Raw genomic sequence first — 17899 nt, forward strand, 5'->3', positions numbered from 1 at the left:
TCGATCAGCAGCGAGCAGGAAGAGACCTAGCAGAACCAGACCCAGCAGAACCAGACACAGCATCTCGATCAGCAGCGAGCGGAAGGGATCTAGCCGAACCAGACCCAGCAGAACCAGACACAGCATCTCGATCAGCAGCGAGCGGAAGGGATCTAGCCGAACCAGACCCAGCAGAACCAGACACAGCATCTCTGCCATCAGCGAGCAGGAAGAGACCTAGCAGAACCAGACCCAGCAGAACCAGACACAGCATCTCGATCAGCAGCGAGCGGAAGGGATCTAGCCGAACCAGACCCAGCAGAACCAGACACAGCATCTCGATCAGCAGCGAGCGGAAGGGATCTAGCCGAACCAGACCCAGCAGAACCAGACACAGCATCTCTGCCATCAGCGAGCAGGAAGAGACCTAGCAGGACTACCACTGCACCCGTCGCCTAGGGCCCAAGTCACAGTGGCCCACTGGTCCCAGCGAGGTACCCCAGCACTCCAGAGTCTGAGTCAACCGTAGGTTGACCCCTCCAAGACTTCCGGACGTCACCTGCTCTGCACCCTGGAGAAGAGGGCCCAAGGTGCACCTACGTCCCTGAGCACCCCAACTTAGCTTTCCTGCTGTTGGTTCCTCCCGGAAGACTTCCTGGACCGAGCCTGCAGCCAAAATCCAAAACCGACAACCTCCTTAAGATTGCATTGGGCTCCCAACCCCTCCTCAGCACCCTGCACCCGGTCGCCCCTGTGCAGCTAATGGTGAGAGGACTTGGTGCCAACCTGAGACCTCCTTTGTCCTGACGTTAACCCTAGGACCTTGGCTCCCAAGACCGAGTGGCCTACCCATGAGCAGTCCCCAACCAAAGTGCCCACTAGCCCCATTGGGGCTCTGCAACTGGCCGCCCCAGTGCCGATGGAGGTGCAATTTGAGTGCCTAACTGGACCTTGGGGAACCTTGGTCCCAACCCCCAGAACTCATACTTGTAAGTCATTTACTTAACTGTAAACCGTTAACACTCTTTTTCCCCATCGGAACCAATGTTATGAGTTTTGTTCCTTAAAAATGTTGTGTTGAACTGTTGTTTTGTATGAAAGAAAATAAACTATGCTTTACCTTAGGAACTGTTGTACTTACCGGTAAGTGACAAAGTCTAGAGTTTGATTTCTTGGCATATCACCTCAAATATACAATGTAACTGAAAAGTAATCCAAGAGTAATCAAAAATAATCTTTCAGTATTTTGAACTGTTTTAAAAGTAATAGAACTCTGTAAAGATTGCAGTACTGTGGACAGTCTTGCATTTGAAAGTATTTCTTACTTGCCTGTGCCAAGTCCTGCTTTGTTCTACAAAATCAAACCGAAGTATACCTTTTTATACTTACCTGATTGATCTGGATTCTGTCTGAGTGTGTGCATCAGCCTTGATTGAGTGGATACACAGTGAAGCCCAACTGCTCGCCCACACTACCACAAAGAAAGCTGTTAGTACATACCTAATTTAGCATCTGCTATACCTCTGGGAACTCCCTGGACTCTGTGCACACCGTACCTTACTTTGGTACAGTACATACAGAGCTGGCTTCCTACAACCACAGACACCATCTTCAACGAGCTCCTTAAACGAATGGGCATCGGCATCACACAGTTAATCTTAGACTCCAAGCACAAAACCGGACACACACTGGATCCCATCTTCACATCAGGCAACAGAATCCAATCCAGCCACACCACGGAACTCGCATGTTCCGATTACTCCATGGTACACTTCACCATCAGCCTCCCCACACCCACGAAGACAACCACTGAACACCCTCACTACAAGGGAACTCAGCACATCGAACATTACGTCCTTAATTAACTCCATTCACTCAGGAGAGCCTACCGACGAGCGCTCTCATCGACTCTTCCACCCCAGAAGCGACGTGATTAGACACCAGCTCGCCACAAGCGTCAACACCTCCATTGCCACAGCCACCTTCCAACGCCTGGAAACACAGATGGTCAGACCCCTTCCTCAAGAAACCCTCCGCAGACCCCAGTGACCTCCAAAACTACTGCCCCATCTTGTTAATCCAGTGTCCCCGCCAAAGTTCTGGAGAAGGCCATCAACCTCCAAATCATAGAACACCTAGAGACAAACAACTTGGCAGTTCCCTCCCAATCAGGATTAAGAGCCAACCACAGCAGCGAGACAGCCTCGATCGCCACGACAGATGACATCGGCACCCTACTCGACAGAGGTGAATCACTCACCCTGATCTTGCTCGACCTTTCCGTAGTCTTTGACGTCATCTCCCACCACACTCATCAACCACCTACACCAGATCAGAAGCAAAGACGATGGTCTCAGATGGATAGCATCTTTCCTTATGGGACGCACCCAGAGACTCCACCTCAAACCCTTCACCTCACAGTCCAGATCCCACTATGACAAAAAACAACTGCATGAAAAACGAGTCAGCCTGGATGAAGGAGAACTGCCTGTAGCTCAACAAGAACAAGACCGAAGTGCTGATTTTCAGCAGCCACACCTCCCTTTGGAACGACTCCTAGGGGGGGGTCAACGGAACGTGGACCTACCACCACTCCTAAAGACCATGCACATAATCTCAGCATTCTCCTGGACAGCGAACTCTCCATTAAACATTAGGTCGACGCCATCTCCTCGGCTTGGTTTCACTCTCCACAGAATCTTCAATTGACTTCCCATCACCACCAGGAAAACAGTGACACAGGCCCTCATCACCAGCTGTCCGGACTACGGCGACACACTCTATGCAGACACCACCATCGAACTCTTGAGAAGACTCCAGACGATCCAGAACGTAACAGACAGACTGATCCTCGACCCGCCCAAAATGACCCAGATTACCCAGCACCTGAGAGACCTCCACTGCCTCCCCGTCCAGAAGAGATGCCAAGTCAAGCTTCTGATAAGCGCCTACAAAGTCCTCCATGACCAAGGACCGGCACACATGAACCATCACCTGAACTTCCACCAACCGTCCAGAAACCTCTGCTCATCCAGGCACCGCACAACCGGACGATCCTTCTCCCACCCTGCCACCATATCCTGGAATGCGCTTCCTCTCCACTGTCGAACATCTCCCCAATTGACACACTTCAGGAAGAGCCTCAAGGCCTGGCTCTTCGACTGCGACCAGCAGCCCGGGACATGGATACCCTCCCGGGTGAGAAGCTGCACTATCCAAGTAGTGATTGATTGATAGGAGAGAACACGGCTGTGTATCTGCACCGCACCCTTGCCTAGTCCACAAAGCTCACCCGAGGAAGACAATTCAGCCGGGTGTCGGCACAGCACACGTTTTTATTGCTCTGACTTCCACAGGGCAAGATAAGGCAGCTGTGCCTAGTGCCCAGACCCCTTTCCCAGGGGAAGAGAGGGCAACTTTGTTTCCGCATATAGCAGCACTGCCTGGTGCAGACCTCTCGGAGGACAGAGAATGGGGCTGTGTTTGGCAGATCACCCTGCCTGGAGTTCGTATCTTCCACTTGCCGCTGAGGGAAGGAAACGCAGCGTTGTTTCAGCACACCACCCCTGCCTGGTGGACAGATCTCCCAAAGGAAGAGAAAGCTGGTTTCTTTGTGCACAGAGGTTATAGTCCCCGCGCTCTCACACTGACAAACTGCATCATGCCTTGGCGAAACCTCAACAAATACCAGAGGTGGTAAAATCTGAGCACCCACAATGCTGTGCCAGGGACCAGACATACCACTGCTCCTCAGTTCTCCTTATCTTGAGGCAACGTGACACAAATTAACTTTTTACACTGAAATTCTACACAGATGAACAGAAGACAGTTAAAAATCAATCAGTGGGAGAGCCTGGCTGAATCCAAGACAGAAGGAATTTTCTGCTGCGGAGAGCGGGACGCGCCGTTACGCACAAAGGAAGATGCAGCGCGGGTGCCAAGGACGGAGGACGGGAAGGGCTTTGGTGCCAAGGCCAGGGTGGGCTGCGGTGTACACAGGGAGATGCAGTGCGGGTGCCAAGGACGGAGGACGGGAAGGGCTTTGGTGCCAAGGCCAGGGTGGGCTGCGGTGTACACAGGGAGATGCAGTGCGGGTGCCAAGGACGGAGGACGGGAAGGGCTTTGGTGCCAAGGCCAGGGTGGGCTGCGGTGTACACAGGGAGATGCAGTGCGGGTGCCAAGGACGGAGGACGGGAAGGGCTTTGGTGCCAAGGCCAGGGTGGGCTGCGGTGTACACAGGGAGATGCAGTGCGGGTGCCGATGTGGGTGTGTAGGGGTAAGAAATTGACATACAAATACCAAAAAGAGTTCACTAGTCTCCTCATGCCCAGGAGCTCCACACCCCTGTATAATGGGGGGATTCTCACAACTAGAAGCTACTCAGCCCTGCGCCCAGGGGATCGTCACACTCAGGAGCGCCTCTACCCTGTGCACAGGAGGGGGCTCCTCACCCCAGGAGCTCCTGACATCTGTACGCAGCAGGCTCTTTAAACCCAGGAGCTAATCACCCCTGAACCCAGGGGATCCTCACACACCGGAGCGCCTCACCCCTGTACCCAGGAACACCTCACACCCCTGTACCCAGGGGGTTCCACACCCCTGTACCCAGGGGGTTCCACACCCCTGTACCCAGGGGGTTCCCCCGCCCCTGTACGCAGGAGGGGGCTCCTAACCCCCAGGAGCACCTCTCACCCCTGTACCAGGGGTTCCTCACACCCAGGAGCACCTCACACCTGCACCCAGAGGTTTCTCACAACCAGGAGCTTCTCACCCCTAAACCCAGGGGCTCCTCACACCCAGACGCTTCTCACGCCTGTACCCAGGGGCTCTTCACACCCAGACGCTTCTCACGCCTGTACCCAGGGGCTCTTCACACCCAGACGCTTCTCACGCCTGTACACAGACAGGGCTTCCTCACACCCAGGGGTTTCTCACACCTGCACCCAGGGGTTTCTCACACCCAGGAGCTTCTCGCCCCTAGACCCAGGGATCTCCTCACCCCTAAACCCAGGGGGCTCCTCACCCCTGTACGCAGAGCAGACCCTCCAGCGTTTCGCGGTCCGAAAAATTATCACGAAATCAACTGAGGGGGTGATGACTGCAAAATGTATCTTTTCAGCTGCAAAATGCTGCACAGTTTTGCAGGACACGCACTCACAGCTTGCATTTTGTGGTGTGTGGCTCGGTGTGTGGATTCAGAGCTGCGCGCGCTTCACAGAATGAAGGGAAAGCAATGTCGTAGAAGGAAGAGACGAGAAAACAAAAGTAACATTTCAATGGCAAACTCTGTAAAGTTGTGCTCATGTGTATGAGTGTGAATAAAACCGATCTGGCCACTGTCTTGTTTGATTTCTTTATTTCAGTGACCCTAGCTAAAACTGCCCTGTGGTTCTGGTCTCCTGTGTAAAAGTCCTCGACTCCTGAAGAGTATGGAGCGGGGGGTGAGTCCAGAGCCCTTTCCATAATTGGGCCTTAATGCCATCGGCACATTACATATGATCACCGGGACTCCTCCAGGCCCGAGGCTGACCGAATCATTTCACCATGCAAGTTAAAATGAAAGAAAAGTTTGAAAAACGTATGAAATTCTGTCAAAAAGGTACAAAATGTATCATTTTTCGCGCTGGCTTCATTTTAATTGGGTAAATGCAGTTGACAGCTATGAATATCAGATACTCGAAACCATGTTGACGAGCTACTCTTCATTCCAAGTTTTTTCTTCCGGGAAAGATCTTGTTTCCCATGCGCTGTATTTATACTTAAACCTAGAGTGCGCCCCCACACGTTTTCTTTTGAACAGGTTTACATGTTTACCATTAGCATACATATGGGAGATATATAAATATATATTTTATTTTTTTTTCACCTAGATTTACCATCTTCTATGTTGTTGGAAAATGAAATGTGTGGTGGGGTTTAAAATGGCGATCATTCCTATGCACAAACTCACACTGACGAAGCTTTTACTGCGAAACGCGTCTGTCGGGGGTGAAGGGGGTTTGTAATAAACAATCTGGAAACTGGATACCTGTGTGCTTGCCGTTTTATCGACTAAACTGGTTGATAAGTGCTGCTGTGTTTAAGCGTCTCACCAACGCTGGCTGAGAGCACCCGGGACCCTGTGGAGCGACGGCGGTGGAGAACCTGTGTTGCAATCAATTTTGGCCGTCAGCCCCGAGGAAATGAGAGCGGATGTATTGACAGGAGAGACGGACGTCGGTCTCCTACGAGTAAAGACTGCATGATAGAAGAGCGAACTGTTCACCCACAACACGAGATAGGACGAGAGGAGGACGTCTGCAGACTTCTGACAAGCGCCGACATCGGTCAAGGTGAGTGAACTTTGTCTCGTTTCTTAAACGCGAAATTATTAAACACGCTCAGCCTCTATCCCGTGAGGTACCAAACAACTTTTACAAACCCCCACAAAGTGAGTGGAACGCCACCGCCCGGAGTACGAATATCAGAAAAATAGTGCACACTGTAAAAAGCTACAATGTCCAATATGGGAGGAATTGCAGGAGAAAGGGAGGCGGCGGCCAATCTAATGTTCATGTCGGTCACTGATAGACCGGCAAGCACGACCAACACCGCTACATTGACGATTACAACCAGTAACTTCAAAATTTTGTTCCAAAAACTAGAGAAGTTGCAAGAAAGCGAAGTCAGAAAGTGGTGGGAAGCTACCTCTCTTGAACGGTACATAGACTGCAATAGAATCCCCAGGGGACTCCGCATATACACAATACCGTCTTATGAAAATCCCGACCCAGCCCTTTTAAAATACTGGGCTGAATACACGGCAGAGTCATCCAAAGGGATGGTCCGATTGCTCATTAAATATGCATGGAGCGACCGAGACAAATGCATCAAAGACATAGCGGACCTGGAGGAAGTAATTGCGAAGGAAAAAGACACCAAAGCCAGCGATGAGTTAAGAACAGCCATGGCAAAAAGACTAAAGGAATATGAAATGGGCATTCGAAAAAGAAAATAAACGAAATTTCAAAGGGACGAACAAGAGTATCTATCTGGCAGAATTTTAACGTTTGCACGGAAGTTCGACGCCACAAGAAAAAGGCTTGCCCAAGGCAATGGGGGGGGGACAACTGCTGCTGAAACTGAAGAGTCAGAGGTGGAGACATCGGATGGGGGAACAACCTACTGCCCAATCAACAAAAGAGAAGGAAGCAGCAAAACCTTTTTTCGACGAGTATCAAGTAATGAAAGAAACTCGCTAGCGGCCACAATTAAGAAATCATCCCCCCAACAAAACCAAAGAGGAGGACAAGGCGGTGGAAGAGGCGCAAGAAATCATCCCCCCAACAAAACCAAAGAGGAGGACAAGGCGGTGGAAGAGGCGCAAGGGGAGGCTCACAGGCAACAACTACCCCGATGGTGACACAGAGTGCTTCGAATCGAAGGAGAAGATAAGTCAGGTGGAAGATAATAACATCATCAACTTGTCAAAAAGAACTCTGACAGGAGATGAAATTAAGGTACTGAAGAAGGGTCTAAGCTTCTGCCCCTCAAGCGAATTCAATCTTGTGGATACAAAGATAGACTTGTTCAGATACATAAGAAAACTGACATTTAAAAAAATATTCCTCCAGCATCCGAAAAATGTGGAAGTGGGAACACACTCAGATTCGACCCCGGTAGAATCTTCGGATGAGACATCAGAAGACACTCTTTTGAATGTTTTATTGACCCCCACACAAGAAATTCAGAACCAGGGGTCACGATTGGAGGAGATCAACCTTGTATCTGTAACGCAAATAAGAGACCCGAGCAATCTGAAGAATAAATCCAGAAAACTGTCTAATGTGTCCCATGATGCAATCGATGTCTTTAATGAAGCTGTAATTGCAGACTTGGAAAAAATGGCGAGTGACAAAATAGACATGAGAACTTCCAATATTACAAGAAGGGAATGGGAAGCGATAAAATCTCTCAAAAACGATAAGACAATTGAGATAAAGCCTTCGGACAAAGGTGGTAATATCGTGATTTACAGTAAGGAGAATTACGAACAAGAAGCTCTAAGGCAATTAAAAGACACTGAGTGATACATCACTGTAAAAAAAGAACAATATGTAACGAGCATCACAGAATATCAGACCCTATTGAATGGATGGAAAGAAGGAGGCACGCTCAGTTCAGATGAAAACTTTTCGCCATTGAGAATCACCAGTGTTGCCCACCTTTTATCACTTGCCAAAAATTCACAAAAATGCCAAAAGACCACCAGGGAGGCCGATTGTATCGGCAATCGGCAGCCTTCTAGAGAACACTTCCCACTTCATTGATTCGTATCTTGCCCCTATTGTGAAGGACCTACCCTCATATGTGAGGGATACACAAGACTTCCTTCGCTTCAGCATCTCATGGGAACAAAGCACGCTCTTAATAACATTAGATGCTGTCAATCTACATACATGTATTGATCACGAGAGTGGACTGAGAGCGACAAAGTGGTTCCTGGATAGGAAACCTGATAAATTTCAGACACACAGTGGCATGTTATTAAGTATGATGAGATTCTGTTTATATAACAATTTTTTCCTTTTTTCTGGCCAACTGTATAAACAAATAAGGGGCACTTCTATGGGCTCGTGCTTCTCCCCCAGCTACGCCAACTTGGGCTGGTGGGAGAGGCACGAGGCATGGGGAGATACCAATGTAATGTGGAGTGAAAGGATCTTGATGTGGACAAGTGGACAAGATACATAGATGATCTCTTTATTGTATGGCGTGGTGATCGAACCTCGGCGGAGGGATACATCGCCACCCTGAACAATAATGAGCTTAATCTGCGATTCACCAGCACCATCAGTGAAACAAGCGTACGTTATCTTGATTTGGAGGTATGTGTGGAAAATGATAGTCTCCAAACTAGACTCTATAGAAAGCCGACGGCGGGCAATGCCGTGTTACACGCGGCAAGCCACCATCCTAGGAGTCTTATCAAGAACGTACCATATGGTGAATATCTACGCCTCAAAAGAAATTGTTCATCTGGGAAAGATTTTCAAAATGCAAAAAATGATGCAAGCAATAGGTTCCTAGCTAGGGGCTATTCCAATAACATCTTCAAACAGGCAGCTGGGAAGGCATCAGTATCAATAGGAGAGGTGAAAGAGGCGCAGGCAAAAATCGACCAAGTAAGAATGATCACCACCTTTAATATCAAATCAGGTGATCTAGTCCACACTTTCAAGAAAAACTGGCATATTCTACATACGGACAACATCTTGAAAAGACACCTGTCAGACAGGCCGATGATAACCCATCGGCGATGCCAGTCCCTATCAGACCATCTAATCCACAGCCACTTCTCCCCTCCCATTGAATCCCCGACTTTAAACAGTATAAAGGGGTTCTTTCCACGCCTTCGCTGCAAAGCCTGTAAGTATAGTAAAAAAGTCAAAGAATATCCAGGAAGAACAGGAGAAGAAAAACAGAATAGGAAAATCACCAAACATCTCAACTGTAATTCTGAGTGCACGGTCTATTGTTTAGAGTGCCCTTGTAAGAAACGTTACATAGGCAGTACTATCAACCCCACAAAACTGAGGATCCTGGAGCACATGAGAGCGATCGCGAATAAGGATAAATCCTATCCGGTAGCTCGTCATTTTGCCGAATATCATCGAAGCAATGGGGACCTCCTTAGTTTTTATTGCATAGACCAAGTCAAACGCTTAGAACGAGGTGGGGACAGGGAAAAGGCACTCCGCATCGCAGAATCTAGGTACATCATTGACCTCAAAACAATGACACCTTGGGGTCTTAACAATGATGAGGAGATGTGGGTGCACCTTTAGATAAGGAAGAGATGTTCTCCAACGGTTCGAAACTGGTAAATAGATAAAATGAGACTATTAGGACTATACTTAGAAACTCCAACAATGTGCCATTGTAAGCTATGAAAGTACCAGTTGGATTCGAGCCCATACAGGGCGAGACAGCAACTCAAAATAATCAACAAGTTATTAAGTCCCTATCATTTAAAAAAATATATCTAGGGGATACACCCCCCCCGATAACAAAAACAAAAGTTAAGTTAAAACCTATGTTTGGAAATATTTTTTGATTAGGCACTTATAACTTGACCAATTGAATGAAATCAATCAATCAAAGACATTTATAGAGCGCACTACTTACCCGGAGGGTCTCAAGGCGCTTGGGGGGGGGGGAGGGGGGGGGGTCCGCTACTGCTTGAATAGCCAGGTCTTGAGCTTCTTCCTGAAGGAGAGGTGGTCTTGGGGCAGGCGCAGGTCGAAATGATGTGTGCATGATAATAATGAAATGTTTGTTGCTGTTAATGTTTTTAAATTTACACTAGAGCACTTTATATTCGCCACGATAACCAATGCATTGTATGTAGAATGCTACACTACAAGATGGCCACCACTTTCACCTACATTTACCATCTTCCATTTATACTTAAACCTACAGTGCGCCCCCACACGTTTTCTTTTGAACAGGTTTACATGTTTACCATTAGCATACATATGGGAGATATATAAATATATATTTTATTTTTTTGTTCACCTAGATTTACCATCTTCTATGTTGTTGGTAAATGAAATGTGTAGTGGAGTTTAAAATGGCGATCATTCCTATGCGCAAACTGACACTGATGAAACGCGTTTGTCGGGGGTTTGTAATAAACAATCTGGAAACCTGTGTGCTTGCCGTTCTAATCGACTAAACTTGTTGATAAGTGCTGATATATATATATATATATATATATATATATATATATATATATATATTATTTTTTTTCCAATAACGCTCGCTCCAACCACAAACTCCAGCCGGATTCGCATAAGAAGACGAGGCAGACCCAACTTGGTGCTACTTAGTTTATTTTCTTAAAACGCCGCCAAAATTCTCACGACGCGTTTCGGCAGATCCCTGCCTTGATCACATGATAACATAGTCGTGAAGCACACACCCTTTTAAAGTGCAAGTGCAATCTAAACTACTATTATAAAGAGTGAACTTGCACCTTTGAGCCAGGTAAACTCGAAAACTACACCACCAATCAAAACACCCAAGACATCTTAGAAAACCTCAGGGCAAGCAGAAGGACATAGGCTACATAAAAATAAAATGTTGTTTAAAATATTTAGAAATAAAAATAAAGTAGTCCCTTGCAAGTAGCACCGGCCGCGACGTATGCGTGAGGGGAGTAGCGTCGTTCACGAGCAACAGGAAGAGCGAGGACATGAGCGCCAGGAGGAGCGTATGCGTGAGGGGAGGAGCGGAGTTCACCAGCAACAGGAAGAGGGGAGAACATGAGCGCCGGGTAGGAACTGCGGAGCGGCGAGAAACGGAGGAGCAGTGGCAGCACGGGGAGGAGCAGCGGATGAGGTAGCTGACAAGCAGTCAAGCAGTGGAGAGGTAAGTCAGGACCTGGGGGTGGGGTTACAAAGCCGGGCGGGAGGCGGTAGGCGCTATGCCCATGCCCAAGGACTCCCATACCATGAGCAAGACCAACTGTGTTTGGAACACGTAGGTGGTGGTCAATGGTGTTTGTGACTGTACAGAAATAAATCGCTTTAATTCTGACCCTGTTGGAGTGCGGTGTTTTCCTTGAAGAGGAACTTTGGAGATAAAGATTGAAGGGCGAGCCTGTCCCTTGCACCGGCACCCGCTCTCCTTGGGGCTGTCTGTTTAGAGAAAATATCTATCTATCTATATTTTTAATTATTTATTTGTGCTACTATATGTACAGTAAATTAAATGTACATTTTGTTGTAAAATATGGCAGTTGATCCCGCCATGTCCCGCTGAGGTGTGCGATTCCTAAAATACCGAAAGACAAGACCGGTCAATCTGTGGAATGAGCGGCTCGCGTGGCCAATGTTAATGAAAGTGGTTTGTAGCGAGTGAGGACAGACAGGCATGAATCAGGGGGACATTCGGACACCCCCATTGTGGGCGGGACGTGGGTGGTTAACAGCCCTAGTAGTGGATGATGTCACAATGAGTCGCGATTGTCGAATCGGACTTGGTCAAATAAAGCAACATTCCAGTGACCTCATTGTTGGTGCATCAATGGGGAATGGCTCAAGTTGTGTGATGTCATAATGGGTCTGTCTCTCTTGTGGAACCAGATCTGATCAATCAAAGCAACTCTGATGAGCTCATTGTTGGTGCGTCAGTGGCTCAAGTTCTGTGTGATGTCATAATGGGACTCTCCTTGGAACCAGATCTGATCAAAAAAAGCAAATGATGACCTCATTGTTGGTGGGACATGAATGGTTATCAGACCAAGAAGTGGAAGGCATATGTAGGTGTCTCCCTTGGCGAACCAGACCTGATCAGACAAAGCCACACGCCGATGTCCTTGTTGTTGGTGATTCGTGATTGGTTACAGAACAATCTAGTATATGACGCCATGATGGGTTTCAAAACTAACTCCTACGCCATCACACAAAGCAACATTCTTTTATCCTCATTAATGAGGATATGTGACTGATAAACAGACCCTTTAATGAAAGAGGTCACAGTGAGATTCCAATGTCGACTGGGCTCCTCAAATAGCTGCTGGAAACCCCGAGTTTGGCTTCTGCACATAGTGGGAATATCAGAACAGTGTCCAACGGCAGACGGCTCTGGGACTTGGACTGCTTGCCCCAAGACAGCACAATGCCACAAACTACAGGATGACGAGCAACCCTGTGCGGTTGTGCTTGGCTTAACCTATGACCCAGAATGTTCCCACAAAGGAGTATAAAGCAAACAAACACTCCCAGACACTTTAAACATGCCTATGTCCAAGGGTAAGAGTACTCGGGTAAACTAGTTTCCATTAATTTAATGCTGAAAAGAAATGATTACAGGTAAAATAAAGTGCCACAATAATGCCTCAAAATTTCCATATTTGTACCGCAAAATTTCTATTGTGCCACAAACTGTGCAAATCTATGCCGCAATATCCTGGGGGGTCCGCCAGGGGATCCTGACACAGAGGAGCTACTCGCCCTTCTATCTGGGGGATCCTCACCCTTGTACCAAGGGGGGATGCTCACCCCTGTACCCTGGGGGGGGGGGAGAAGATCTTCACCCCTGTACCCTGGGGGGGGGGGGAGAAGGGAAGATCCTCACCCCTGCACCCTGGAGGGGGATCCTCACCCCTGTACCCTGGGGGGGGGTCCTCACCCCTGTACCCTGGGGGGGGGATCCTCACTCCTGTACCCTGGGGGGGGGGGGGGGGGGGGGAGATCCTCACCCCTGTACCCGGGGGGGGGGGTCCTCACCCCTGTACCCGGGGGGGGGTCCTCACCCCTGAACCCTGGGGGGGGGGGGGATCCTCACCCCTGTACCCTGGGGGGGGGATCCTCACCCCTGTACCCTGGGGGGGGGGGGGTCCTCACCCCTGTACCCTGGGGGGGGGTCCTCACTCCTGTACCCTGGGGGGGGGGAGAAGATCCTCCCCCCTGTACCCTGGGGGGGGGGGGGATCTTCCCCCCTGTACCCGGAGGGGGGGGGGGGGGGGAGATCCTCCCCCCTGTACCCTGGGGGGGGGGGGAAGATCCTCACCCCTGTTCCGGGGGTCCTCACTCCTGTACCCGGGGGGGGGGGATCCTCACCCCTGTACCCGGGGGGGGGGGGGGATCCTCACCCCTGTACCGGGGGGGATCCTCACCCCTGTACCCTGGGGGGGGGGGGGGGGGAGATCCTCACCCCTGTACCCGGGGGGGGGGGGGGATCCTCACCCCTGTACCGGGGGGGATCCTCACCCCTGTACCCTGGGGGGGGGGGGAGAAGGGAAGATCCTCACCCCTGCACCCTGGAGGGGGATCCTCACCCCTGTACCCTGGGGGGGGGTCCTCACCCCTGTACCCTGGGGGGGGGATCCTCACTCCTGTACCCTGGGGGGGGGGGGGGGGGGGGGGAGATCCTCACCCCTGTACCCGGGGGGGGGGGTCCTCACCCCTGTACCCGGGGGGGGGGGTCCTCACCCCTGAACCCTGGGGGGGGGGGGGATCCTCACCCCTGTACCCTGGGGGGGGGATCCTCACCCCTGTACCCTGGGGGGGGGGGGTCCTCACCCCTGTACCCTGGGGGGGGGGTCCTCACTCCTGTACCCTGGGGGGGGGGAGAAGATCCTCCCCCCTGTACCCTGGGGGGGGGGGGGGATCTTCCCCCCTGTACCCGGAGGGGGGGGGGGGGGGGGAGATCCTCCCCCCTGTACCCTGGGGGGGGGGGGGAAGATCCTCACCCCTGTTCCGGGGGTCCTCACTCCTGTACCCGGGGGGGGGGGGGATCCTCACCCCTGTACCCGGGGGGGGGGGGGGATCCTCACCCCTGTACCGGGGGGGATCCTCACCCCTGTACCCTGGGGGGGGGGGGGGGGGGGGGGAGATCCTCACCCCTGTACCCTGTACCCGGGGGGGTCCTCACTCCTGTACCCTGGGGGGGGGGGGGGGGGGGGGAGATCCTCCCCCCTGTACGGGGGGGGGGATCCTCACTCCTGTACCCTGGGGGGGGGGGATCCTCACTCCTGTACCGGGGGGGGGGGATCCTCACTCCTGTACCGGGGGGGGGGGGGGAATCCTCACTCCTGTACCCTGGGGGGGGGGGATCCTCACCCCTGTACCCTGGGGGGGGGATCCTCACCCCTGTACCCTGGGGGGGGGGATCCTCACCCCTGTACCCTGGGGGGGGGGATCCTCACCCCTGTACCCTGGGGGGGGGGGATCCTCACCCCTGTACCCTGGGGGGGGGGGGATCCTCACCCCTGTTCCCTGGGGGGGGGGATCCTCACCCCTCCCTGTACCCTGAGAGCTCTTCCTTCCCAGGGACTCCTCTCCCCTCCGCCCCGCCCCCGGTCCTGTACCTGTCTGGCTCCCCGTGCCGGCGTCACGGGCCCCGCGGACGGTCCTTCCAGGCTCGGGACCGAGAACCGGCGACTCCAGCACCACAGGCCGGAGAATGAAGCAAGCACCATCACCCGTGGAAAGAGGCCCGGAGCAGGCCGCGCCCACACAACGACGACAGCAGTGAACCAAAGCGAAGCTCAGCCCTACCCTCGAGCGCCGCGGCTGAGGAGCCGCACACTGACGGAATATCAGCGGGCAGCAGAGCACCCCGAGCCGCGGCGCCTGCGAAGCGTGTCCGTGCCGCCTCCCTCCATGTATAAGGTGTGTGAATGACCAGACTCGGCCGGCTCTCCATTGCCGCGCGTCAATACTAGACACTGGGCCCGGCCTTGGAAAGAAGCCAAATGTTTAATTCAACATAGGCCGCTCGACTAGTCTAAGATGGCCGCCGCCCAATCCAAGATGGCCGCCGACCCATGCGCACGCCCTTTTAGCGTCATCAACGAATAGCTCGGAGTGGTGTGGGCGGGCTCTTCAAGTTCTCCTCCAATGAGAGAGGCGGGTGGCTAGAGCCTGAGGAAGTGCAGACAAGTCAACAAACAAAGTATGGCAGGAACGCAGGGGCAGAGAGGCAGCTTGTGGGGAGGGAGAGCGCGTGGGGGTTCAGTCTGGCTGACAGCACAGCTGCGGTGACCTTCTGTGACTGTGATCAATTTAAGAGCTGTAGGCAGGTGTACAGTGATGGATTAGGCTCCGCCCACTTGATTTGATTGGGTAAAAGTTGTATCCTTCCACAGAAAGGCCGACCTTACCAAACAGCTGGAACTATTTAATTTAGCTGCATTAGGTTACAACAGTACCCTGCCAAGAGAACGCTCATTAAAATGCAGAAAGCAGTGCTTAATTTGTGGCCGTGTTTTCTGGTGCTCGGCCCCGGTACTTCATATTAAATATTAAACACCAGCACTTGTTTATGAGAGTACACCAAATGGTGGGGCTCTGTCTATTTTTTTTCCAGCACAGCACCACTATTTTGCAATATATAGTATTAAAACATGATAAAACAAGTATGATAATAAGTAGGAAATGGTGGCACTGTCTTTTGGTAGCAGTGGCAGAAACGGTGGGTGGTGCTGCAGAAGCAGAATACATTGGGCCCAGCCACATTCAATTTTACAAATTAAGCACTAGCAGAAAGTATCACGTTTGCAACGGGATGGAGCTTAAACTTTCACACATGGCACGCTGGTACTCTGAAAGTGTCTTAGATAAGTAGACAATTTATTGTGTGTTTATTTTATCTGGCAGCAGAACGCCCCTCTCCCCTTTCCATCTTTTACTTTGGACTTCAGAGTGCAGTTGTGCATTTGAGAGCAGTGGGACACCCAGGGCTGGAATAACCACATGCATTTAAGGTCTGCTTTGACAGCACAACTGTCTTCAACAGTAAAGAGCTTTCCAAGTACTACTGAGAGAGAGGCTTAGGCTCCACCCACATGCTGGTTTCTCTACCATAGAAGGCTTGATTGGGCCACAGTTGTACTCTTCCACTAAAAAGAGTGCTTGTATTGTATTGTAATTGCATTTGTATAGCACTTACTACCCCTGACGAGGTGTCAAATCGCTTTTTCGGCGAGTAGCACGCTACTCCGGGACCCATAGAGGATTAGTATTGAATTAGTATAGTGAAACATGCAAGTACATTTCAAGTGGTGGATATGTTAGTTATGTATTGTAATTTGGCTTATGACAAAGCTTATATTGAATAAACCAGGACTTAGTTGGGTATGATGGCAAGCCAATGAGCCTGGCTATAGTCCTGATTCTGTTTTTTCATGAAATGTTATGTAAAAGGCAGTAGGCATGATGTTTTTGTGAAAAGCACATGTTAAAGACATTACGCATTTGAGGGTGGATTATTATGACTCTAAATTAAAGCCTGCAGATACGTATTTTGTTACATGGAATGTCACAGATTACAATAGTAGGCAAAGCTTTTGGTGTTCTTTACCTCCCTCTGACAAACCATGCACATATATATATATATATATATATATATATATATATATATATACGATTTGTACTGTGAGAAGCCTTGTTTAGCTTTCTTAGGTGCAATAGTATTTTGCTTTCCCTACTGACATTTTGTATATATTTGTAATTTTATGGTGTGTGCCTGATAGTTGCCTTGTGGGAAAGCTGACACTCCGTACAGTAGGCTTGTGTTGGTTATAATGATGAGCCAATGATAACACCTGTATGCCTGATGAGTGTGCAGGGAGACATTATGACAGATGCTATTGGCCAGGTGTTTTTAGTATGAATAGTTATGATAGAGGCAATAGGCTGGGCTTATTTATTGTGAACAGCATTTGTTAAAGCCATAGGCTTCTAACAGTGGATTATTATCACATAATTTTACCAACTGCGGACTGATATTCGTTCACATAAGTGTTTTGGTGTCTGTCACCCACTCTGACGAATCCAGAGAGCAGACGATTGTTACTGTGATGATTCTTTGTAGGCCCTATTGTGAGGCGTTGTATATCGTTTCTGTACATATTTATAATTTTATAATTATGCATGATGGTTGCCAGTTTATGTGCACTTCAATAAGCTTGTGTTGGTTATAGCGCAAAGCCAATTGTAAAGGCTATATGTCTTATTGGTTCACTGGGAAAAGTTATATCAGATTTCGTAGGAGTGATCTGTTTATAATGCAAAGTCATGACAAAGCAAGTAGGCCTGAGTTATGTATTGTGAAAAACATTTGTTAAAGACATGTTGCAAGTGCGGCGAGCTGCACATCAGAGATGGGACAGGACGTCTTTTCTACAAGCTTTGTTTATTGATCCAGGTGGCGACTTTTCAAATCTAGAATAAACTAAAGATGAATTGAGCTTGAGTGGAAGAACTAATATAATAAGACAATGGTTGGGTCATTTTTCTCCAATCCCTTGCCCTCTAGTTATAGTTTAATCTGTACTACCTGGTAGTGTTCTGAATTGTGATAAAATGGGCAACCTAACTTTCCCTTCAGGTTTTCCCAGGCAGACTGGGTCCTTGAAGCTCTCGCCCTC

General features: G+C 50.0%; 2 protein-coding genes across 9 annotated transcripts in view; one reads left to right on the forward strand and one right to left on the reverse strand.

The window, feature by feature from the left end:
- The window catches only part of LRRC8A (leucine rich repeat containing 8 VRAC subunit A), a 74754-nt gene extending 59781 nt beyond the window's left edge, over positions 1–14973 (reverse strand). The window contains exon 1 of the mRNA XM_086924867.1: positions 14837–14973. The gene's annotated coding sequence lies outside the window, so the exon portion shown is untranslated. The remainder of the gene's footprint in view (positions 1–14836) is intronic.
- Positions 14974–15003: 30 nt separating this feature from the next.
- KYAT1 (kynurenine aminotransferase 1) overlaps positions 15004–17899 on the forward strand; it is a 350381-nt gene continuing 347485 nt past the window's right edge. For 2 of the 8 annotated variants that reach the window (XM_086924877.1, XM_086924878.1), the window contains exon 1: positions 15010–15140. In XM_086924877.1, the coding sequence (XP_086781003.1) occupies positions 15132–15140 (9 nt within the window). In that variant the 5' untranslated portion in view covers positions 15010–15131. Of the gene's footprint in view, positions 15141–17899 lie in introns of all 8 variants that reach the window. The other 6 variants (XM_086924868.1, XM_086924869.1, XM_086924874.1 and 3 more) reach the window with 6 other exon arrangements.

The sequence above is a fragment of the Lissotriton vulgaris genome, chromosome 5 (genome assembly GCF_964263255.1).
Source record: "Lissotriton vulgaris chromosome 5, aLisVul1.2, whole genome shotgun sequence".
Lineage (NCBI taxonomy): Eukaryota > Metazoa > Chordata > Amphibia > Caudata > Salamandridae > Lissotriton > Lissotriton vulgaris.